This window comes from Hesperophylax consimilis, chromosome 9 (genome assembly GCF_061612785.1).
Source record: "Hesperophylax consimilis isolate HC1 chromosome 9, BYU_Hcon_1.0, whole genome shotgun sequence".
In the NCBI taxonomy this organism is placed as follows: domain Eukaryota; kingdom Metazoa; phylum Arthropoda; class Insecta; order Trichoptera; family Limnephilidae; genus Hesperophylax; species Hesperophylax consimilis.
The window spans coordinates 12,790,325-12,817,434 of record NC_142844.1 but is presented as its reverse complement, the minus strand read 5'-3'; the positions used below and the strand labels follow the sequence as shown (position 1 = coordinate 12,817,434).

Below are 27,110 nucleotides of genomic sequence, written 5' to 3'. Positions count from 1 at the left end.
CCTGCAGATGTTTGAAACAAGCAAAAAGTTCGTGCCACAAACATAGAGTTATACAATTAGAGGCGCTATTGTGTATCTATATCTCGTCAAAATGTGTTCCACTGTTAAAACTTGAAAAGCCGTTCGTGTAGAGCGGATTCGGTAATTCTAGTTGGAGGCAAAAAAGTGGAACCTATTTTTTCGCTTCATGTCTAAATATAATTCATCAATGACCGCAACATAGTTTAGTGGCGTTTCGTTATTTAATGTCTGAAAGAACATATACTTTGGGGTTTAAGGTTTTCAAATCTTGCTTTAAACTCTTTACTAAGATAAACACGAATCTCAACGGTTTTCAAAGTGAAACTAAAATTTGATCTTTACAGAAAATCCCAACGATTTTTTTTTCTGTTTTGTTAATATAGTTTTTTTGCCTTATTAACAGCAATTATCGAATAATAAAGAATCTTAAAAAAATATATATTAATTTTGTTTTACACTATAACGCCTCGTACGTATTATATGTACAGCGATGTGTATTTAATTTTAGTGTTCACACCTGAACATTTGTTTAAAGAGAATTTAACATTGATTGTATGGCAACCTACAGATATTGATACATGATCTAGCGTTTTCAAGGAATGGGATTGAGAAAATAGAGAATAATAATATATTTTTTTTAAATATCTTTCCGTGACGTTTCACGCACAATATTTTACAAATAACGGTCACGATTTTCAGCGTTAATGTTCACGGCCTACGTCACAGGGACACTTGCAAAACTTGCTTCAGTCTCTCACGTAACAGCGTTCCCTTGAATGAATATTTAAACCTTGATTTTATTTACAGGCTGAAAATTTTTTATGAGGCTCGATTTTTAAAAGTAGAATTCAAACGAAAAACCGTCGATTTTTTGATAAATAACGTAACACTACAACTGTAAGACTACCTCGAGGTGCGTTGCAGTGTGTGAAGCTTAAAGTTATTAATGTTTTGGATGTGTCGTTACTTTCAATGAAAATTTCAAACTAAAAAAATTTAAAACTTAGAAGTGTGTCTATTAATTCTATTAAAATTTTGAATATTATTTTTGATTTGAGGTATTTCCTAAATTTCATTCGTCTCACAGGGGTTAATAAGAATATCAAAGCTATTTTTTTATTAGCTGACACCGGCGGAACAGCATTTCCAATTAATTATCGAAACTTTTATTTAAGCTCATAAGTACACTGTTGTTATGCAAACACAATCAAATTAATTGCCTTTTGCTCTATTCGATGGAAGAGTTAACAACTTTGGTAATAAAAACGCACTTATTTTTATTAATATTTCTAGTGATAGCCATAGAGCCAATTCTGTGATGTGTATCCAATTTAACAGTAGCACTGATATATTAACTGATAAAAGCAATATCAACTTTTTTCAGCACTGTGACAGGAATATAACACAAAACTTTTGAATAACAGTAAAATGCGTAGACTCCTAAAAATAACGGAGGGCAACATTTGGAACATTTTAATCACAGACATTTTAGGTGCGACACAGAAAAGCTACGAACGATGAGTTTTGACATCATTAAGTTTTTTTTCTTTCAAACAGATTCCTAGGTCAACGCAAGCATGTTCAGTTTGCAATTACCTAATTGGGGTTTTGGGATACTCATATAACATACCATACAAGACTAATTTGTTTCATGAATATATTTATTATACTTAGACGATGCTTAGAACTTCTAGAAATAGGACATAATGTATTGTTTTTGTGTTTAATTTGTTGAACTTTTTATGATATCATTAAGAAGTTCTGCGAGTATTTTAGTTTGTATTATTGTAATAGATGCTTAGTTCAGGACCACTTTTGCCACATTGAGACTTGTTTTTAAGATTTTATTTATCCCTACCCTATTTTTATTTGTATGATGTTTATGAATTCGGAAAAATCAAATGTGCATCTCTTTAATTTTTTAAGTTCCAAATAAAAAAAAAGTAATTTTTGAAGATAATATTTATACATTTGTTATGACGAAACTTAACTATATGAAATTCCCTCCATAGAAAAAAATCTCAAAGTGAGTTCTGTTATTCAATATATAGGCATGAAAAAATTCACAGTGTATCTTTGAATGCATCTAAAGAATTTTTCGAGAGATTTTTGCTGTATTTCAAACGAGTCGTGTTTTATTAAATATTTTCACAATTTTCGCTTAAATATTATTGTTTTTTTTATATATTAGCGCGCTCCCTCTAACATTCGTATTAAAATATCTTATTTTCAAACTATTTTTGAACGCTTACTATGGGGCCTTAATGGTAGTATATTTGTCTTAATTGCTTTGTAATGACGTGATTAGCCATTCGTTATTACCTGGCTATGAAAATGAAATTGAAATTGATCTACTATAAATAAAAATAAATTTAAAAAAAGAAAGGACTTACCGACGAAAGACCCCAGTCGCCTTGTCCTTAAAGGCCCCGAGCGCGCCCAGCCCCGGCATCCTTCAAGCACTGATCTCACTTACGGTTCATCGCACTAATAACGCCATCTACAACGACAAATACAATTTTTAAATTCATAAAATATAATGCACTATACTTGACAGTGGATATTAAACGATATTGAAATAATACAACATGACTTAATACGCTTTAAAAGTTTTGAAACTGGTATTACAAATTTTTTGTTGAACTACAAAACTCTTTTAAATAATGTCAACGAATATGCTTAAATTGTGAGACAGCAGGATTATCACAGCCTTGGTATTTGCATCATTTGCCTTTCAAAAGCTTATCACTTACATTGATAAGCTTTTGAAATCCATAATTTAATATTAGAAGTCGGGATTTATTTCAGTATGGAAATTCTGGGACTAACTATATAAAATACGTATTCCTCACTACCCAGAATACTCATAAAGGCAAATAATTATGACGAGTCAATGGAAATCTTCAATTTATCACTATGCTTAATTCTATACACTTTTACTGTCTATTCCTGTGTAAAAGCGCCTATAACGGGCATTAATAATTGTATAAATAAAATAAATAGAAAATTTCATTCAATTTTCGTATTAAACGCCAAAGTATTTCCCTGTTAAAATTCGAAGCACATTTGGAAAACTTAACAATAATTGAAACACCATTTTTAAAAATAAAAATAAAACATAACTTTTGACCTTATTGAATGTCGTTACTTATTTTTTTTTTTTTTTGCGCAATTCACTACGCTTTATATATGAACGGAACCACATTTTTTGAATCTGAGAAATTTATTTTAGAACAAGGTTAAAATATTTTATGAATCTGATCACGTTCTCGAGTTTTAAAGTTTTCATTTTCAACCACAAAGTAGGGCATATTTTTACGTTTAAAAAATATTATTTCTTCGCCTGTATTTATAAAACTGATACCAGAAAAAAAACTAATAACATTTTTTTAATTTAATATATTTTATGTTTACAAATAAAGAATTTTGTAATAATTTAGATATATGAAAGGTAAATACGCTATTATTTAATCAAATTTTATTTGTAAAAGTATAATTAATTATTTACAAATTTATTTTAGTTTTAAATATTTGCTGTAGGCACACATACGAATAGTGAAGGTTAATATATTATAAACAATAGGCAATGGTCATATTACTTGGAAAATCAATACTTTAAACAAAATGGCTTCGTATCGTTATATATGTATTAAGTTAGGTATAATTTTACATATACACACAACCAAATTTGGTACCTATGAGCTCACAAGTACATCTTAGAATATGGGCCACGAATTTGTTTAACGAAATATCAATGAAAAGTCCATGAAAATTGTATAAATTTTAAGAAATGTAGTGTGAAAGGTTTTTAGAATTCATATTTTGTTGGTTTTGTTAAGTGAAAATGTGAGAAAAGTGTAAGAAAACGTTAAAATAGAACTTACAGTAACGTTGCAGGGTACTCTCGGTGGCGGCTCGCTCGTCTGCCGTAGAGCCTTTCTGCCGTAGACCCGCTCCCTTCCCCCCTCCTCACCGCACCGGAGCCTCTCTACGCCGACGCCGCGCGTCCCAGCCGCCTTCCCATTGGTCCGCCGGCGCTGTAATACGTAGATGACGTTACAGAATAGACTACTGTTCCAGTTATATCGACCAATGGGGGTGCGCTGTGGCCGGGCGGGCGGGGCTAGCTCTTTCGACTGTTTCAGAGATTCTGAAATCACTGAAAACCATTTGAATGTGCGCCCGGGCTTTATGCTCTATGTGATCTGAATACATTGACGTCGTCGTGCCGGGTTTTATATAGAGGCGGTCGCGGTAACCAGCGCCAAATATTTTAAAGCACCAAAATACTGAAAGGCAACGTTAAACATTGCCAAAAACCGTATAATATGACTTTTTAAATTTGTATTATTTCACAATAAATTCCAAGACAATAATATAAAGTTTCTTTTCATCACGTTCGAGAGTGGTATATGCTTTCAGTATCACCCTTATGAAATACCAAAATTCAGAATCGAAATTTTGCTTGAATTAGTTTTGGCTGTGTTTAGTGACCAGATCTGAATAGCCTGGTACAATTACTTTTCCATCTTTCCCAATTAATTACCTCCTTCACTACCCCCGTACCCCTATTGGAGATGTCATTGTATCTCTTGACGTTTGGGAATTATGTGTGGTACCTACACACATACAATAAAAAAGAAAACAAGAAGTGCATTCCATATAAATTTGAATGGAAAAAAATATGCCACTGACTTAAGACCTGACCATTTGAATTTCGTTATCACGGTTAAACCCAGTTTTGTATGGAAATATAGGCCCAAATTTTGCTTATATTGAATCACGAAATACGCACACTAGGCACTTCTCGTGTTATTCTTCACTCTATGGGAACACGGATAAAAAATGGATTGCTTTCGATTCTTGCCTTTTAAGTAGCATACCGCATGTCTTAAATCAATAAGTATCATTGTTCCTAAAAATTCATCTGAAATGAATTAATTAAAACAATATTTATTGAAACAATAAGTATGTCAACACTTTATGATCAATTTGACGGTTTCGATTCTATACGTCTACATGATTAAACGCTATTTATTTATTTTTTATTTAGTAAAAGATTATTCATTTATATACATTATTTACGAAATGTTTTGACTGCCCAACTAGGAAGGTTCCCGTTTTAGGACAGTCAAATAAGGATAAGTATTAACATTTTGATAAGTTGTTTGATAAGTATAGTATTATAGTATAGTAATATTAAAAGTATTTTCATAGAAACTACCGCGTAACAATGAATTTTATAATTTTTAACCAAAATTGATCATTGTTTTGTTTTAATTCCTTTATTTGCTAACTATACAAAATTAACTTCACAAATTTATTTTGCAGAAAAAAAACTTATTTATTTCGTAACGAGTTTGTTTAAAATCATTAGATGTGGATTAACTTATAATTTTTTTCTATTGTGCAAAGTAGAATTCTAAATATTTCGTTGGCAGTTGGCAGAATGTCTCTCAATGGCAAAGAGTTTATATTATTTAATAACATGTTTGTCTTAAAGAATTTTACATGACGCCATTCCAATAAAACGAAATTTTCCCGAAGCTTTCAAAAATGAATGCTAATTAAGTTGGATATTTGACTCACCCTGTGAATCAGTGGGGTGAACTGTGACGGAAAGCCTCCATTTGTGAAAGCCTGGTCCGTGAAATTAAATTTTCATACAGCGATAAATTCAACCAAACTTCATATCGAGAGCCCACAGAAAATTATTATTCGGGGTTCGTGAGAGAAATTTTTATTTAATTATCTCACAAAGTTATAATGCTTTACTAAATATTACCATGATCTTTATTAAAAGGGGAGTAAAAACAAAACACATAAATTTCATATTTGTTGGTAGATTTATTGAGTATCAAAAAAAACATATAATTTCCTCATTTCTCGAACATTTTCTTACCTATTATTTTGTTAAGGTGATAAATAAATAGTTTCTTTTTAATCTCGGAATGCAATTTTCTTTAGAGCTCTGTTAGAATCAAGAAGACACATAAATAATAATAATAAATCTAATTATAATAATCAATATCGATTATACGATTATATACGATTTATTATACGATTTTTATACGATTAATCAAAACAATTTATAAATATCTTGGTGTATATATAGATCAATATTTTAAATGGAAAACACACATTTGTGAATTCGTCAAAAGGATTAGGAAATGTATTTATATATTTATAAGACTTAGAAATATTCTTAGACTAGAAAACCTAAAAAGAGTGTACTATGCGATTGTTCAATCTATATTACAATATGGTATTATTGGTTGGGGAGGAACATATAATAAAATTTTGAATCCACTTAAAGTAGTTCAAAGATTGGTAATCAAAGTAATCTTGAAAAAAACCGTCAAAATTTTCTACCGAAATTCTTTTTACAATTTTTAAAGTACCTACAGTAGACAAAATGTATCAAAAATATTCAATACTTCAAATTTACAAAGAAATACAGTGAAATACTCATAACTTGCAATTCAATACATCAGCAAGATACCAGAAAACTATTAAAATCCCAAAATTTAACACTAAGCTCATTCAAAATACCTATCTTTATCTAGGCATAATTTATTTTAATAACCTTCCATTAAATTTAAAAAATATCGAAAATATTCAGGAATTTCACCTTAAATTAAAAAATTACCTTAAACTATTATAAGTCCAAAATACGTTCACTACTTACACCTAGAAGTAATATTGTTTAAATCTTGTGTTGTTTCTTAATAATTTATTTACCTTAATACTAACATGTACATAATTGAACTAGAATTCCCTCACCAAACACAAGAGCATTGTCTCTTTATGGTGAGGAAAGGCTACTTTAATTTCTATTGTTTTATATCTTGTTTATATCCTGTATACTTATCTATGTAAAAATATATTTTTTTCAAATATTAAATAAAAAAATTTAAATAATTCAATGCTTATTGAAAACATTTTTGCAAAGATTTTAACTAATTCAAAAGATATCTGGATTTTTCCAATGCAAAAATATAAATAAAACAAAATATTTATCGAAAAGTATCATCTCCAGGATTTTTTAAAAATATTTAAGACTAGCTGACGTGTACCCGGCGTTCCTGGGGATTATCCTTAGGAGATAAACGTAAATAATTGTCAACTTTTTTGTGGGGCTTTTTAAGATATACAATTCCGTAGTACATTATTTTGATACATCTGATGAGGTTAAGCCAGCGTTAGCAATGTAGTACCCGAAAATATATATTTTATGTCATGATTATAAAACATCAACTTTTCTCTACTTTCTATAAATATATTATGCATGCTTTCGGAATTTTTTTCTAAATGGTAATGAAAACCCTATCGAAATCCGTACCGTAGTTTAGAAGAACTAAGTGTACAAACAAACAGACTCGGATAGCGACTTTTTTTTATACTATTTAAAGAAGATGCCCACTTCCTAAATTACTAAAGTACTCGTAGGTATAGGAATATTACCATTTATGTTTATGGGTATATGAGGATAGAATTGTACATTCCTATACTTGCGAAATACATATATCATTAAGATCAAAGGTGTGTGTATAGTTTAAATTAAATTGAAACGACCCAACGAAGTTTAATAGTAGTGGTTTATTGTAGTATGCACAATGTTAATTTAACTGATTATAGTTACGATATTATTGGTGGATGAATTGATACGAAGATAACTAAATTAAATGATGTGAACAAGTAGTAGCGAAGAAACTCCAGTCAAATATTGGTAATATCAACTGCGCTGGCCGCTAGAGGCGCTACTGTAACACATTGACTTTGATATTGCTTTCAATGGCAGCAAATTCAATTTGTGAAGTATTTGGTGGCGGTGTTTTGGGTTTTCTAAATTTATTAAAATATGTAAAATTCTCCCAAAAAGCAGATTCTGTGTCCAGGACGCCAAAAACATTGACAGGTTAGTTGGTGAAATGTAATATACATTAGTTAAATTCTAGCAAATAAAATGCCATTAATTACGTAAAATGAGTACTTACACCATGAAATATATAAGTAATATGTTGAAGTTAAAAATTATCGTCAATGTTGATGTTCTGAAATTATTATTGAGTATTTCAAAATATTTAAATGTAATGTTAATATTAATACACAATAAATTTTTACATATTGAAAGTATTCTATTACCTTTCAGAACCATCGAAGACAATAATAGCTTAATAGCCCCTTTGATATTTGTTTATATATGAGCAAAACATGGCAGTAAGATCGTATGTGGGTTACCTATTTTTGTCAGTTTCTATTAATTAACGTAAAATAAAAAACATATTTCGCACAAAATACATTAAAATATATGAGATAATACCAAGGCACACAACTCATGCCATCAAAATGTATGCAAAATATCAGAAGTAGGAGTTAATAGATATTATTCGGTATTTGACAGTGGTAATTTATTTTCGTAGCTATCATTTGTCGATATTCCGAAAATTGAATACCTTGTTCAGCAGTGGCCAGTAGGTAGTTGGCAGTCTATATTTATTACAAGTTTTTTTTATATTATACGTTTGGCGTGTATCCCGACTACGCACCGTTGCCGAAGGGATCAATGACGCTAGTTCCTCAGAGCATCTTCCATTGTAATACCGATAGAACAAGGACAGTATCCCTACCTGACGCTTGTGCTCTAAAGATTTCAGTCCGTTCGTTAAGATTGGCGAATCTATCAAACGGACCGCCCGTTTCTGCACAGAGTCAAGGGTTTTTTTCAGGTATTTTGGGGCTCCGGACCAGAGATGGCTGCCAAATTCGACAGTAGGGCGCACTTGCGATTTGTACAGGGTCAGCAGTTGGGTACTATTAAAGTATCTGCGGGCCCTGTACAGTACGCCCAGCTTCTGAGAGGCCAACTTTACTATGGCTTCGATGGAGCCCCCGTACCTGAGCTGGTCACTTATAGTTACACCAAGCATAACAATGGAAGGCCTGTTCGGAAGATTGCTTCCGTTGAAGGAGACTAGATTATAAGTAGCTACGTATCCACGTTGGTAAGTTAAATATCATCTTCCACTATAATATTTGAGAGCAAAAGGTGAACTGTGTTTTTTTTTGCATATCTTGTTCACCCTTCTTCCGTTGGGAGCGATTTGACTGTGAACACTGTAATATAAAATGGCTCATGGTAAATAATGCAGTTCAAACGCTTTTGAATCCACTTTAAATCCATTCTTTCCTCCTTTGTAAAAAGAACCACAATGAAAAAATTATTTTTATTCCTGAGAAACTGTATTAATTTCAAAGTATATTAAAAAAAAATATCTTAAATATATACTCCAGAAGTGGGAATGATGTGTAAGGTTTAATATTAAAATTAGAGAAGATTATCATATATTTTCAGGTTTTTCGTAACCCACAAATGTTTGTATTTCTTTAAAAAAAAAGTTATTACAAATTCAGAAGAAAGGATATACATATGTCAGTAAATAGTTAGTTCGAAATGAAATACAAAAAATAGCGTAAGATTTATTGAAGCCAGTGAAAAACTACATAAATGATTTGTCATCATTTTGTACCTGTCACTCTAGAAGTATCGGAGATCCAAAGACTTGTCTCTATTCAATGAAAGCAAATTAAAGACATATTGCTATTATAATTGCTATTCTTCCCGTAGTGCAGTCGTATGGAATTGATCTAAACATAAACAGTGAGATTACATGTTCAGGTAATATGTGTTTTTCTCATTATGCGACCGATTAGATTGATCCTCAAAGTCAAAGTAGACTTTGAGGATCAATCTAACATTCTTGTTGGTTCATGTTCCATCGGTGCAGTTCACTGGTGTGGAATAATCTTTTTCACATGCGAATATCTACACAAGGCCAAATATACTCAGGACGGTTCCATGATAACTCAACACGGTGACAATTCATCACACTTTTAAAAAGTGATATAAAGTCATTATACGATGAAATTTATTTTTTTTAACCTAACCTAACATACTTAACCCAGTGAATATTTTTTTTGTTTCATCATTTTCCATGACTTTATATAACTTTTTAAAGATGTGATGAATTATCATTGTGATGATTTATCCGGTCACCACTCAGAACAACATAAATAGTAGGAGTGTAGTAGAAAAATACATATAGGATTCTTGTGCACTCGTAGAAAATAAAATAAAAATGGGAGATATGGCGTGGAAGCCTACCAAATGTCGACGAACTATGACCAAACTGAACGGACTATTAAAGCGGCAGAGCTAAGAAAGATATGCGTTTGGTGTGTTTAGGTTATTTGGGTGTTTTGGAAAGTTATGCGTTTTATGATGGCCAAACAAGTTTGTAGTAGTATACGTGAACAATGTTGGCGACATCTATTTATTTTATTAATTTATTTATTTTTCCACTTGAACATACAGTTTGCAGATGTTATGGCTGACATAGATGATACGTTCCTAATAGTAGAGTGTAATAAGTAATAATGTTTTGTGAATACTTCCACCAGCAATACCTGTGCAGAGTACTGCTGAGGTATTAGCATATTTTAGATAAAATTTTATTCTGCCGTCATAATTAAAAACACCGCATCGAGAGTCTGAACTCTTGATAGACCAAGATGCCAAACAAAACGTCTGTAACCAAGTGGGTCTTCCGAAGACCCCATGCATTTTTCTGTCTTATGGGCTTTTAAACTATAGAAATCTCAATTATTCAGTCAATTATTAATGGTTACTTATGTATTTGCGCAGGAATACGTAAAATACTAAAATTATTTGTCAAGTATTTAAGCTAATATAAGGAGAATAGTAACTTTGGGTACTACCTACTCTCTACCCTAAGGAGGATAATAGTACACGAGGTAACAATAGTTTAAATGTAGTAACAATTTAGTGAAAAGAAAATGATACTACATGAAATGGACTTGATGAAGCAGTTAAGGCGAAAAGACAATAAAAAAACTTGATGCGTGCGGTTTCATACTTCTACTGGTTTATGGCACATCTTGAATGACTCAATTATCTATTAGGCTGCTTACGAAGCTGCTGAATACCATATTTATAATGGAGTGAAAAATTCTTAGCCAATTTTCCTTACCACGAACATCGCGAGTTTTGCCATTGCCGCTGTCATTATTATAAAAAGATATAGGGAAAATTTTAACTTTCAATTTGAAAAGGATATTATAACGAATTCGGATGCTCGAGAAATGATGAATACATAGATTCGCCATCTTAGGCCGTAATGGGAAGTGAGCGGCCGGATTGAGAAATCATTACCGGAACAGAACAGAACCAGAACAGCTTTTCCTAGTCATGTGCCAATGGAACAGAGTCCTACAAGTCCTACACCAACATTGATGATTTTTCTAATAAAAAAAATTAAACCGAGCTGGTTTTACGCAGATACAGACATTTTAAGGGTGGAGAAATAATAACGTATAAAAAAATTAATTTTTGTACTTGTCTAAAAAGTTAGTAAAAGGTATTCTTCAACTTAGCTTTCATGCAATGGATTTTCGCCACATAATGACTCTGGAAGGGTAATTTCCTATTTCATGAAATACAAACTAACGTATTCCCGGATTTCCCGTATTCCCGGAAAAACTGAAAAAAAAAAGTTCACATGCTCTGCGGGCCACAAATAGACATCGAGCGGGCTCCGGATTGGCCACTTTCGATTTAAACTAACACTTCTGGCACGAATAAGAACAAACATCGACATTTTTAGCGAAATCGTTCCAGTAGTCTATAGGGGCAATCAAAGAAACATTAATTTATATACATATAGTTATAATTTTTATGTCACCTTACATCTACCTATGAATTGCTACTATACACAGAACCACTTATATAAAAGCGGACCCTTGCAACCCATTAAACAGTCATCAGGTCTGAAGCAACCCCCACACCGAAATCTCCAGGTGACAGTCGGTCTATACCTAGACACAACAAGCATTCATCCCCGCACACTACATTAGTTTCAATTGACTTCACATTCGGGGAATTAATATCCCAGGGAGGGTTGAAGGGCGGGAGGTGCGGAAGGGGTGAGGTGGTGAAGGGGGAGGGGACCCCAGACCGTTGCCAGGTTACAGAACTTCCAAGAGCTAATAACTTGTATTCGTGAAAGCGACCGATACCTGCGGCTGTTTAACAAGTACGAGTAGCTTAAGTATATAAAGGGACATACACTCTTAACCAAAATATTTATTAATTTAAAAAATAATTTTTAGCTTTACATACAACAAAATGTCTGCGTTTAAATCATCTTATCGTGTGGTAGTTAAACAAAGTTAAAGCAAACCATATTTTTTAATCCTAAAGTGGTGATTTAGATAAAACTTAACATTTATAAGCCCGTTCTCTCGTGTAAATGGGTCCGAGATGATCAATATCATTTTCCAATATTTTTACGTAATTGACAATTATGCATTCAATCTATCCATCTAGTCAATCTATCCATCAGTATTTTTGCTCTAGAGCTTTGTCGTCGTCTTCGGAAATTGATGGTACTTTAAGTATTCGAATACAGTGAAAATTTTGAATTTGAATTTCCTTTTAATTTTACTTTCCATAACTATGGACAATCGCAATATAATGCAATTATAAGTAAAACCACAAAATCTTGTTCCGCGATTAAACTGAATTCCAAAGGGCTCAATAGAATTATTATTGAATGAACGATTATCAATCGCACAGCGAAATCTTCATTCCTCTGCGTCAATAGCACTTGTCAATTTCTTCCACGCGATCAATTATCAATTATTGTTCGTCGCTTCAGTTTCTTCAGTAAACGGTCAGTTAGCAATTGTTAACCGCGTTAATGACGTAAATTGACGTAACTATTGACAATTATTGATATTGATCTCCGGAGCTCTTAAAATAAGTATTTAAACTGTTAGTGAGACGATAAACAATCTACAACAATCAAATTTAAGTTTTTTCAATTAACTATGTTAAGTCTGTCTCAAGTCTGTTTTAAAAGCCATGTAAAGTCTTCATTGAACTCCCTTTTAAATTCGTATTCTCATGTAAAATAATTTCCCTTTAAATGTACAATGTTGTCTTTCCCCAAATAAGTTTATTAAACACATTGTGATTAATTTACTATGAATATTACTGTTCATATTTTGTAATGTATTAATTACTTAAATAAATAAAATAAAATAAATAAACCTTTTCTTGGTTTTAAACGTTAGAACTGAGATTGAAATGAATAAACTTATAATACAGATAAACGGTAACCACTGAAAGGTCTGTAGAAAATGTACTTGTACCAATACTGCTTGAAGTATACGTAGATTAGAAAGGATGGTACCGAAGTACTTTTGAATTCAAAGCGAGATATAAGAGATTAGCTGTCTATCAGTCGGTAGCACAAGTCATAACGAATATGAAAGAGGCTTTTCATTAGGAGCCACGTGGCCGAGCCGCTTATGAAACTCCTGTTCATTAGGCGGAACAAGATTTAAGTATATTGAATTTATCTAATGAAAGCTAATTTGAAATAAGCCCTCTCAACTTAATGGAACGTAATTAGAAATTTTCAAATAGATTATAATTAATTCTTTTTTTTTATATTTTTGACAGCTTTATAACCGTATTTTATTTAATAAAGTAAATAAATTGCTTTTCGATATCTTACACTCATTTATCTTATAAGATAAGAAACTTAAAGTAAATTTGAAAAAATTAAAATTTGTTTTAAAATTTTGTTTAACTCCTCGGGTTATACTTTATACACTTAAGGCTGGCCGCATACATACGTTTTTCGTATTCGATTTCCGAATTCGTTTTCCGTATTCGGAGATCCGAATGCACGGAATCAGTAGAAAATACATTAACTGCCGCACACGTTCGTTTTAGTTCCGAACGGAACAAATTCCTTACGCACGTTCCGAATGCGAGCCGGCGCGTTCGGAGAAAACGAATGGAAAAAACCTAATGACGCCATGTGGAACGCAGCTATTGCATACAGTTTGTTTGTGCCGACGCAAACTTACGGAAATTTCCGTTCGTAATACAGTGTTGCCAACGGATCTTGACCTAATATCGCCGTTTCTCATACATAAGGTAGCGTAAAGTAGCCGAATTTGCTGTTAGGTGGGACATGTTTAAAATTGATGTTTTTACGTGAAAATAAAAATTTCGTGGGGGGGGGGTGGCTAGAGAATTTCAAAAAAATAAAATTTGTCCCCAGAAAAATAAAAATCATGGGGGGGGGAGTGGCTAGAGAATTTCGGGACATGTTTAAAATTGATGTTTTTGAAGTAGCTTAGTTAGATTTTTTCAGGCAACACTGGTACTGACGTTTATACATTCCGAATGAAGAGTTTGCGCTAGTCTCACGGAATTCCGAATACGGAAAACGTATGTATGCGGCCAGCCTAAAAAATGTAATTTTTTCGTTATCAGTTAAGTTCAGTGTTTATACGAAAAACGTAAGGTAAGACTTTCATTTTTGTTTTCAAATTTTGAATATTTCAAAAATAATATGTGATATGCTTATTTTTTATGATACAATTTGAAAGTATGTTTAATCAGATTTCTAAAACAATTTTTGTTTAGTTATCGGATAGGTTCAAAAATATCCCATTAATTTTATTGAGAGTCTAAAATACACAAACATTCTTCGTCATTCTGACAGCATATTTTAGAAATAAAACGGCCACTACGCCAGGGGTCTGAACGGCTACATACCATTTGAAGTTTTTAATTTGTTTTATTTTTAATATTTTTTTTTTCAAGAAATAAAAAAAAGATTAATTATAAATAGAGGATTTGCTAAATTTGCGCGTGATGTCTGTTTCGCCTTGAATAGTAATGGTTGGCTTCTTCTAAAATCACCTCGAGGGCGCTTGGCATGGTAGCCCCTTCTAAAGAGATAATATATGTTTGTGTAGGTATTGTTAATGAAGAGAAACATCAGTCACAGCACAAGAGTACTGCTCCCAAACATATGAAAACAGTGAGACTATGGTACCACCAATAGGGGTATTTTATGAGTTTGAAGGTAGTTGGAACGAGAAGGAGATGGCAAAGGGGAATAAGAAGTTGGGGAAGTACCAGGCTGTTCAGATCTGGTCACCAAACACCGCTAAAGCCATTTTAAGCAACATATCAATATTGAATGGTCGTCTTACACCAGGGCGATACTGAGAGTATCTTCTACTCTGGAACGTTACGCGAATCTACCTTTTATAATTTGAAATGATTTAATCGTGAAATAACACATATTAATCAAATGAAATTGACCTGCGCAACGCCGGAATTTTAACCCCCGACCTCGGGACTATTTCTAATAATAATTATATGGCAGAACTTTTTAATGAAACACCATTTTTTATTTAAATAATCAAACTTGTTGTTAAATATTACGATGAGAGGAAAAAAAATAAACACATCTATTCTTTTCGTATATTCCTTCAAATTTTTTTTTTGTCAGGAGTAAAAATAGGTTCACCTTCTGTAAAAGTACTCCCCTTTCCTTCCCAGAAACACAGTATAACTGAGGGACCTGAAACTCTAAATTAATTTATATATACTCGCTCAACTCTACCCGGAGATTTATTTGCAATCTCCCCTTTGCCTAAAATACGACTTTAAGCTTACACTGATATACTGTGACGTTTTATCGTTGTAAACCAAAACTGTAAGGGCTGAACCAGTTGAAGAATAAACGAAGACTGAATTTGTAGGAAATTAATTAAATTCATCTAAGTGTAATAATGAAAATTTTTGTAATATTATTAATTTAATCAATATTTTCATTTGTTTATTTAATTTTTGTCGACTACCTTAAAATCAAAGAAAAATTTTCACTAATTATTTGTCGTAACATTTCAAATTTTGTATTTCCGAAACCCACGTAGTTTTGTTATGTATAAGTACCAAAAATCTTAAAATACACGAACCCTCATTAAATCCATTTTTTAATACACAGTTTTGCATTGCGACGGGCTTATAAACTGATGACTTTGATGTTTAAAACATTTCCCTGTGATCATCAGCCTTCGCCTTTGCACTGCCTTACTACCAACTCCTCACGTAAAAGCTGAATTCTAGATTCTAAATTCCGGTACTTTGGGTATGTGGTTATGAGACGAATGAAAGAGGTTGTGAGGTCACAGCGTTTATTGAGTCAATGTAGTTGCGAGATGACTCCAGACCGATGCTCACGCAGTTGGTGGATGTAGTCGACGGTGAAATCCCCAGCCCGAAGATAGACACCTCGTCGGTTGATGTAGTCAGCGGTGAATTCCCCAGGTCGAAGATCGACACGAGATGTAAGCGGAGATTAACGGTGGTAGAGTGGTCGAAAAGATTAAGTGTTGGTGGAGACTGAACTTGCAGATGGTGTTCAGTACTGGGAAAGACGTTGAGTCTTCCTGGTACCCCAGTGTGAAGTAAGAGAGAGCCGAAGCGGCACAGTGACGTAAAGCAGAACGCGGCGTGGGGGACCAGCCGAAGTGGCCGCCCGATTCAGCTAGCGGCGGGCGCTCGTACTAGGTAAGACTCTGTAGCTGCTAATTACTGACTGACTAACATAGGTACCTCAACGGTGCGGCTTTATATATAACAAAGGCGTTCGCGATTTTGCCAGCAGTAGCAAGGAGGTAGATGCGCCGTACATTCGTTGTTTCACTAGTAGGTTCTAATGCGATGTGGGTTACATGTATCAAGGTTCCAACACCTTCTAGAAGCTACCGCTACAGTACATCACTCAAAAAACAAAAATTGTTCCCATAACTTTTTTAATATAATATGTAGTAGAAATTTCACATTAAGGTGGTTTATAGGTAATTTTTATTATACTTTAATATTCTTGGACTGTTTGGAAAAATATTGTTCGTAAAAACTATGTTCACTTTACTCAAAATATGAGTACTCGCAAATGTTTACGAGTACTTAAACCGGGAAAATCCAGCGTTACAACTAATCTCCCCTTAAACTCGTGCTAATTCTACCCTTGAATATAATTACCACTTCAGTTTCATCTCTAATATATTTACCTTAATGATGCAACATCTACTTTTGCTAAAGTATTAAATTTGAAGTACTAATAACTTTATTATTTTTAAAATTTTCGTTTTTATTTATTATGTTAGATAAGTTCAACAAATGATGTAGCATTTTAATGTAATTTGACTATCCTAATACGGGAACACTTTGTTGGACCACCAAAATATTTTACAAATCTATAATATGTATATTCCGAACTAAATAAATATAATATTTAAATTCAGTACTTTAATACAAGCTTTCTGGTATTTTTTTATGCTGTGTGATCATGTGACCACCTCCCATAGCACGGTCGAGTAGGTAAATGTCTCAGTCTGATATTATTGTAGAATTAAAAATAATTTCCTATCGAGTAGTTCTATTTGGTATGTTGAAGGCGATTAGACTCTATAAATCAGGGTTGTCTATAATACTATTAATAATTATAAATATAAAAATTAAGTCGGAAAAAAAGTCTTCTATCTGAGAGTTTTAATAGGTTTAATTCTTTGATCAAGTGGTTGTAATTTATAGTTTCAATTGATAAAACGAGTTTATGGTTTATGTATCTTAAAAATTTATGCTGACTTTTCTTCAATGGAATCGGAATGGATTTTAAAATTCAGAAAGAAGAATTATATTCAACTTAGTCTCGGACATTACGGAGAGTGAAGCCAAGCATTTTCAATGCTTTGTTATTGTGTTGATGTTGAATGAATTGAACGTATTGCCAAGATCATTAATTTCATTGACTGAGATGAGGGAACATTGATAATCTTCTATTGATAATTGAGAGGGTGATTTCTTCTAAAAAATCTAATTATATGGCATTTATTATAATGTTACAATCCAAGTACTATGAAAAAACTGTCCCGTGTTGAAATAATAATAGAATTCGGATTTTAACCATAAAAATTTAATGATTTTTTTTTAATTTTGTAAACAACCCGCAATTTAAAAAATAGTCAGAAATTACGAACTATAACGTAGAATCAAAGGTTTTTTATTTAAAAACAGTAATTTAGTAAATTTATGAAAATATTAAGTTATCGTGATTAATTAATGACATTAATCAATCTAAACAAAAACAACCAAACCATTTTAACCATTTATGATTTCCTTTTAATTTCATATGTAGATGATTTAGGGTTAAAATGTTGTATCTCCAAGGTCGAAAATGAGTTGTGTTTAAAACTAATTGTGTTAAAAACTGCATTTAGTTCATTCATGAAAATGTTAAATTATCGAGATTAATTAATGACATTAATCAAACTAAACAAAAAACATTTTTAACAACTTATTGTTTCGTTCTAAATTCATATGTAGATGATTTAGAATAAAAATGTTTTATCTCCATGGTCGAAAATGAGTTATCTTTATTCTAAACGAAAGTCAAAACATTGTATTTACCTAAGATACAGATACTGTAATAAGTTACTAAAACATGGTTTTATATCTAATGTATCCAATTTTGCGAACTCAGTTTTTTAAATATTATGTTTTATAGAGAAAATATTTCAACTCTTAGGAATTTAATATCATTAAACATAGAACCCAATCAAATAACATGATTGCATGTCACAAATGTTCCTACCCCAACCATAATAACAACGAATAATAACGTGACGTTGGTACATCTAAATTTTCTTAACTTCTTATAAAGTATAAAATGGCAACTTTCCCTTACCGGCATTGTTCTCAAGAGCTAAAGTGTGATCAAGTGGAAGATACCAACAATTGCCTCTCAAAAAATCATCATAAAAGAGCTGAACGGGTGGGAACAACTGGAAAGTTCTTGACATACGTTTTATGTCTATTTTACGAATAAGTGAAATATTTAATTGATTCAGAAATTATTTATGGATAAAATATTTTAATAACTTAATTCCAGATAATAAATGGCTATTGTATTTCCGACACTGATTTAAAATTGAGGGAAAAAAATATTGTATTTGATAATAAACTAATGTGTATATGTATGACGAGGAGGTTTTTGATGCATAGAATAAATTTTTTTTTTGCATAGATGCATAGAATAAAGTTTTTTTTGCAGTTTGCGTGTGGGGACACGGGAGGCCCTGAGGAAAATAATTTCCCTCCAGGTTTATGTCATCTTTGGGGATGCTGTGTGAACAGTATTTTTAAAGAAAGCAAGGAAAGGAAGTTTTGCGACGGAAAAGGTATAAGGGGTGTGTAGGAATCTAGGGATTAGTGTGTCCAGGAGTGACGGTCGAATGATCATCCATGCGGCGAAAAGCCAAGGGTCAAAAAAGACTAGTTGAAGAGGTAAAAGGATCTCTCAAAACCAGTCTCACAAGCAAACCAACCAGATCCGACACGCCACGCAGCTGAAGGACAAGCGCATCCTGAAAACACCTCATCAGATGAACGCGTGTACCCCTGCCAAATCACCAAACATAGCCCAATGTCTGTTATAAACCTATGACAGAGGTTTTTGCTATCCAATAAATGTTAAAAAAATCTTGATTGAACCTGACTAAAAAATTTACTGTTATCGTTAAATCATACTGATTAATTTAGCTCTGTGTTAAGAACTAAAATAAATATCTCCATACTTCCAAAAACAAAATAAATTTTGAGTTCTTGCAAAATTACAAAAACCGATCTACTGTAAATCACAGCCATTATTTAGACGTATATAAATCATCAGCTGGCAGCTTGTTCAGATTGAATTCCGTCCTCAATTTCAGACCGAGGACAGCCTTTGTTTCAACCCGATCGATGAAATACCCAAACGATATTCAATTTATGTAAATCTAACACAAACGCTTTCTGTACAGTCTACGGTTAGAATATTTGATTAATTTTGTTATTACGTAATAATAAAATAATATAATAAACCCGAATGTTATCTTCAGATGTATGATAAAAAATTATTGACGAGGAGCATAAAACCTTGACTTATAAACATTAGTTTATCACTATAAAAAATAATAATATTTGAAAAATCAAAAATTTTTCACCAATAAATGAAGATATTATATGTCTCGACGCCATCTAGTGAGAAATTTAGCACTAACAAAGTCTTTCCTACAAAAATAAAGTTGGTTGTTCACAGGTGGAAAAAATATAATAAGCAGTAATTGTTGATTGAGGTTCTAGTACATATTGAATCATTTGGCGGGTTGGAAATAAGCCGACATAGCTCAGTGGTTTCAGAGCACCTGACCGGACATCAGAAGGCACGAGTTCAATTCCCGTTGGCGGCATTTATTTTTACTCGGCAGATGTTTTCAATTTGTATTGATATTTCAGGCGATTAATTATTGCTTATAATTATTTGTTATCCTTTATGCTATGCATAAAACCTTGTCTTATAAAAATTAGTTTATCATTAAAAAAATAATAATAATATTTTAATTGTCTTGTTTAAATTATATGTTAACATTTGTGAATGGTTGTGGAATCGATTTTACATTGGTTTCATAAATTTTTGGTTTCCTTAGCAGTGATAAAATTTACTTGAGTCTTTATCTCATAAAACTGCTCCATAACATATTTTTTGGCTTGATTTACTTCTCTCATTATTTTCTTTTGGCGTTTTTCCTGCAAGTGTGGACCACGTCATGATTTTTATTTTACGTAATTGAATTATTTTATTTTATGTAATTGATGCAAATGACTATTTCTCAGTTTTCAGTTCGGTCTTTCTTTACGAAAAAATATTTCTTAATTTAGTTGAAAATACTTTTTGAATAACCAAATTTAAAACAAAATGGCGGAATAATTTAATTTTGCTGACTCTTCCCGGATTTCCCTGGCAGTATGGCCGGGGGCTAGGAAACAATTGAAGCGGAAAGCGTAGGCGGCGCTACGTGTTACGGGAACGCCCACCGCTACGGCGTAGCAACGTAATGGAATACTGAAGCCGTTGGTTTAATATAGCCTGCTACCTGAAAGCTGTGAGCCTACGTACCTAAGCTTTATTATGATGGGTGCTTTTACCTTACACACAAATACACAAACACACATGTACATACACACACACACATACCCACCCTTACACACACACACACACACACGCACACAAACACACACACACAAACACACACAATCACACACACACACACATTCACATATACACGATCATACACATTTTCACATTACAGTGAACCAATTTATATATTTATGGTATTAGCATTATCGGGCAATTTGTGGATTTATGTTCATTACCTCCTTATCTTTTTGTGATTTAAATAAATATGGCGTTTAATTCTAAGATCAGATTACTAATTCCACTCGGTACCGATGAAAAAACGGAAGTTCACATTAGCCCTTCAAAATAGCGTACATTCTTAGACATTTTGTAAAAATAGGAATCAAAGTTATAATAACCATATTAGACTCTCTTAATAACGTGAAATTTCAAATTTAAAAGGGCGACATTTCAAATTTAGTAATCTAATTTCGCTCTAACGGAAAAGAGGCCATACTTCTCACGGCTTAAAAATTCTTAAAGTAAAAGGTACAAAAATTAAGTTATTTTTGGTAATGAAAATAAAATGGGGCAATTAAAATAGGAATAAGTCAAAAGAAATCATTTTCTTTGGTATTATTTCGATAGCAAATTAAAAATTGAACAAATTATTTTTGTGATATTAATATGAATACTATGCGAATTATTTAAAAATATATTGAAAACCAGAAAATGTTTTTTAATTAATTAAATAATATTTATTTACAAGTAAAAATACCTAAATAAAAAGGAATTTAAAAGCACACGTTTTTACATTTTTGTTTGCGAATTATCAATTGTTTTTCAATCTATCTAGTGGAAAGAAATTATTAATAAAAAGTGTTAGGTATTGTTGATATTTAACATGAATTTCATTTAAAAAGTTTTTTTTTGTTTTAGTAACTTAAAGAGTAAAACTTCATATAACCTCTTTTCCTTCTAATGCTAATTTATTTGACTATCTCCCTGACATAAAAAAACCCGAAAACTTATCTAAATCTTCAAACAAAAAATCTGGTCGTCGAGTTTTGTCTGCGAGTATATTTGATTTTCGTTATATATGATAAACCATATACGTAGTTTAAAAATGAACCGAAAGTTCTATGTATTTATCATGTGGAAAATTCCAAATAGAAAAAACATCCTAAGACTTAAACCATGACTTGAACCAAGAAATAGGAATATATTATATTTGATATAATCCATCTATGTATGTATTATGAACTGTAGTCATTTGATTACATATATTTGTAAAGCTGATCATCTCTACACCAAAATGAGCTGAACCGTAGTTTAGATGAGTGGCGGAGGATTTTATATAAAAAAATAAAAGTTAAAAATTCTCTTTGAGGCTGTCCCGTTTCCGTGGACAAATTGTGTTAATCCTGATTTTATTTTATTTCGTTTTATTTGAAAAACCAACGTGTAATATATAGCGATATAAGTAATGTGAAATACAACCAATAATTGGTTTCCACTGAATTTATTGTTATTTATTTCCACATTTTAAACTAAAACCAATATGTTACATACATACATAAAATATTGACCGGTCAGTGGTTGAGTGGGCATAGCGTTTGGGTCTCACCCGAGCGTCGCGTGTTCGATTCCTCGGCTGGCTAAGTCCTTCATCACAACACAAGCAACATTTTCGGCTTTCTGTGGTGGTAGTAGGAGATTTTCAAACATTGTTGGGTTATTCGTAACCTGGGAATGTTTGTCTTTCTTTTAAAAAAAAAAAAAAAAAATATTGTTTATAATTGAATAGGTCTTGTACAACTGAAATATTTATTTTAATTGAACTTTTCTTTTTTAATATTTTTTTTTCTAATTACATTTGAATTCATTATTTACTTAGACGTTCAATGAATTATTATGATATATAAGGTTAGTAATTCTTTTCAACGTACGAAACGAAGAAAATTATGAATCCGAAAAGACCATTTATTGTCGATGCTCTAGAAAATCTGCGCTAACAATAGAAAAAAAACGAAGTTCTAAATACCATAAGACGTACATTGTTTATTCAAAGAATTCTGATAGTTAATACAAATTGTTATTATTTTTTTCCATCCAAAAGTTTTTCATCCAGTGCCGTTATTTTCGAATTGATTAAACTTTCCACATTTTCATTGAAACCCACACTAAACATATTACAAATAATTAATAAATATTTACTATAAAGAAATAATGCTTTAGAGACACGGTTTGAACAGTTTATCATAGTAAAAAAAACGACCGACAATCGAAATTAGTACCAAACATACTAATTTCAGTTGTGGGTGCCTGAAATATTCCTGAGAAATGCGCAAAATTATTCAAAATCAATGATCTATTCAATTTTCAAAATTGGAAACTGATAATTATAAATCATATCAGACAAGCGATAAAATAGATTGGTGACAAAATTGTTTTATAAATTAATATTTTTTTATTAAAATTTTGTATTTCTTTTGTTTAAATGTTTGAGAGATGTCGTAAATTTTCAAGTTGACTAACATTCGAAGGGTAAATATATTGTTTTGAAGGGCAATGATCTTGGGGGTAAATATTTTTTTTATAAATACTTTGAGCTTCTTAAATCCTACAAATGTACTATCTCATGATATTCACGGTAGCGCTAGTGTTTAATAATGTATTTGAAAGTATTTAAAACATGTGAAGTTGATAATATATATTCTTGCAGTATTTACTTAACACTCTGAAATAGTATCATAGTTCTATTAGTACAAATTATCACAACACAATACACATAATATAACGATTAAAATATATGTAAATGAAAATTTTCCACACAACAATATCAAGTTAACTAATAAAATACTGATAAAACAATATTGACTTACCGCTTAGTCTATCCAGTATCACGAACTGACGTTAAACATAATAAACTTCAATCTTAATAAATAACTACCATCCAACATCAATATTATTTAAGATAAAAATATGTAGCAATTATATCTAGATACCGTTTCTTTATTTACTTGATATGTAGTAAAGTTGATATTCTTTAAAGTTGTCTTTAAAGATTTTAATTGTTCTTGTTTTTATTTGCTCAGGTGGTCGATGAGCAAATTAGATGGATTTTTTTAATTCAAATTGTTGGCCTTGGCGAAAACTACTCGGAGCTATGCGTAGAGCGAACGCTTTCAAAATGTCTGTCTAACATCGGAAATAAGAACAAATTTACGATGAAGGTTTCAATAACAAACTCGAAACTCACACCTAAATCGATCAAGTTAACCGATTACGATTAAAGTATAAATTAATTTAGTTCATAAAACAAAGTTATTTTACTTACATAAATAAATAGTGACTAAATGAAATACGAACTTTATGTACATCACTTAAAACTGTAACAGCATGCCAACCGGTTTCGGCACAGCCGTAAATTTGGATGGGCAGATGTAAACATTTTATTTGAAACACTAAAACATTGTGTATATCTACATAACGTTTCATCACAAAATAACAAATTTTCGGATCGTTAAAAGTGAGGTTGAATGATTTTATCAATGCACATTTAGTCTCAATCAATTACTTAATATGAAAGTTTCCGTTTTCTATTTGTATACACCGGTGTTGTTTGTAAAATCAGTTCGATGAGATCTCCCGCGCTTACGGAAGATCCGACGTAACATTTTGAAAGCGTCCGCCCTAGCGGTTGGCGCTAGGCGCGGGGCGCGCGCCCGAGCCACGTGCCCCTAGCGCACTGACAGCCGGCTCGCCTTGTTTACCTCCGCCGCCCTCCCCCTCCCGCCCGCCCTCTTACAGCGCCCTTGCGCAGGCCGGGTGCTTGGGAGCTTTGGAGCTTTGGGGGCTTTCCCGTGGGTGCTTTACTATGGAATTTCAAATGGAAACATATCGAACAACCTGCTTGGATAGATTTCACCGTGATTTGTTGGAAATTATGCGTAGCTATTCGAGTAAGATTTTATAGATCTTGATTATTGAATGTTATTTGTTAAGTAACTATTGTGAATTTAAAACGTACACGGAGAAGGAAAGGAAAGACAAGATGTTATCAGCTTTTCGGGTTTAGAAACTTAATACGGTTATTGTTGTAGTGAATTTTTTTTAGTGATATTATTTCGTGTTGCGCCACCTCCTTCTCTACCCATGTTTTGAACAGCATTACAGTGTTGTTTATCAGGACAGATGTGTGAATGTGTGTAATGATGGATATTGTAATGCTGTCTGAAACGTTCTTCAAAAAGGATGTAGCGCAATACTGCATAATATCCCAAAAACAAATGACTATAATTTTGGCCGGGTAAATATTAAATCTCGCAGTTATGGCTGATGTCTAAAAAAATATTTATGGTTACGTGCTTATTTCCAAAATAGTATTAATTTAGATAGATGAACAAAAAAATCAAAACATGTTAATCAAATGTATAATTTGAAATAACAATTTTATGTTATGATTAACGTGTTAAAAAAACGAATACGATTGAAATTATGGTCAAGGAAACCATTGGTATATGTAACATATATCAAAATTTGGGATTCAATACGAAATACCATGTATATGAAAACAAATTATTGTCATTAAATATTAGCTACCTAGTGGCAAAAAAAAAACCCAAAGGAAGATTTGATATAGAAATTAAGTTTATTGTTATCATTTAGTTTTCATAAAAAAATTACTGCTAAATTAAATGGAAGATATAATTGAAATTTTTTCGAGTTCATAATAGAAGACGTATCTTTTTTTAAATTTTTAATTCAATATTAATATTTTACGTTGAAAAATATTTTTCCGATATTAAACAAATGATTATTTCAATAATAATAATGTGCATTCATTCAAAACAGTTTCCTCGCAAACATCATAAATTTGCAAACATTTTTGTTACAATGCATCCGTAAGGGTGGCCGAATACTCTAGAAATGTCCTATAGTAAAATATGACAGCGAGGCTTTGACGGGCATACTGTCTCGTTAGGCCATTTCCGTTCCGGCACAGCGCCACCGGAGGGGGACGGAACGGGGCGGAAGCGGGCGGAAGAAGCAACCGACGGCAGCGCTTTTAAAAAACACCCCATAAACTTCACAGATTTTAATGGCTCATGACATTATGAGATTTTGAACGGCGTCAGATGGGGAAAATATAACATTGTCAGCTGTGATTAGGGATAGGAATTTCGCGACAATGCGTTCTGTAAAATCAGCTATATTTTGATGTTGTTAAATTGGATTTGTTCATTGCAACAGTTAAATAGATTAAGATTATTTAAATAAACAGTAAAAACATACTTTTTACCCACTGACAATAGATGCGGAGTTATCGTATTCTGATAAGTTAACTACAGGGTTTTCCAATAAGAGGTGTTATTTTGATATTCAATTGTAAAAGATCAATGGTTTCGTTGCTTGTGTGGCACGTAGCGCCGTTGTGTTGAAAGTAAACGTTGTCTAGATCAATACCATCCAATTCCGGCCATAAAAAATCATTAATATTCTCTCGATAGCGCAATCCATTCACCGTAACTGTTCCTCCAGCCTCATTTTCAAAAAAGTAAGGTCTAATAACTCCGCCGGACCATTAACCGCACCAAACAGTCACACGTTGAAGATAAGAACGCTTTTCAACAATAACTCTTGGGTTTTCCGAGCCCCAGATGCGACAAGTTTGCTTGTTGACGAAGCCACCGAGGTGGAAATGGGCCACATCACTCAAGATGATTTGCATTTGATTCACTCAAGTGAATTTCAATAATTTCAATGCGTTGTTGAAGCGCGTATCGTTCCATTTTTATTAATGGCGTAGTTTCTCATTATCGAATGTTAAAAAACAACAGCTTTAAAAGTAACATCTACCGAAATAACGGGCTATTCAAAATAACACCTCTTATTGGAAAACTTATATAAGGAAAAAAGTTATATTAATAATAAGTTTGAGGGAATCCTATCAATTTTATACCGGACCGATTTCAACTGCAAAGTTATTCAAACTTGAATTTAAACTTACGCTTGTATGTTTTTCAATTTTTTTTTAACCCAAACTCCACACAGAAGGCCCCGATGAAATAAAATCTTTCGGGGCCTATGGCATCTATGGGGATGCTGGAGGGTCTTTTTAAAGAGAGGAAGTTCTGGAAAGGAAAAAGTGTGAGAGGTGGTTAGGAATCTAGGGATCAATGAGTCCAGGAG

General features: G+C 32.3%; 1 protein-coding gene across 4 annotated transcripts in view; it reads right to left on the bottom strand.

The window, feature by feature from the left end:
• Window positions 1–24,654, bottom strand: part of VGlut (Vesicular glutamate transporter) — a 112,435-nt gene extending 87,781 nt beyond the window's left edge. Inside the window, exons 1-4 of one of the 4 annotated variants that reach the window (XM_089635623.1) lie at window positions 24,256–24,654; window positions 23,801–24,116; window positions 3,906–4,058; window positions 2,415–2,521 (exon numbers count right to left, since the gene is read on the bottom strand). In XM_089635623.1, coding sequence (XP_089491749.1) covers window positions 2,415–2,473 — 59 coding nt within the window. In that variant the 5' untranslated portion in view covers window positions 2,474–2,521; window positions 3,906–4,058; window positions 23,801–24,116; window positions 24,256–24,654. Of the gene's footprint in view, window positions 1–2,414; window positions 2,522–3,905; window positions 4,059–23,800 lie in introns of all 4 variants that reach the window. The other 3 variants (XM_089635624.1, XM_089635622.1, XM_089635625.1) reach the window with 3 other exon arrangements.
• Window positions 24,655–27,110: the final 2,456 nt, after the last annotated feature.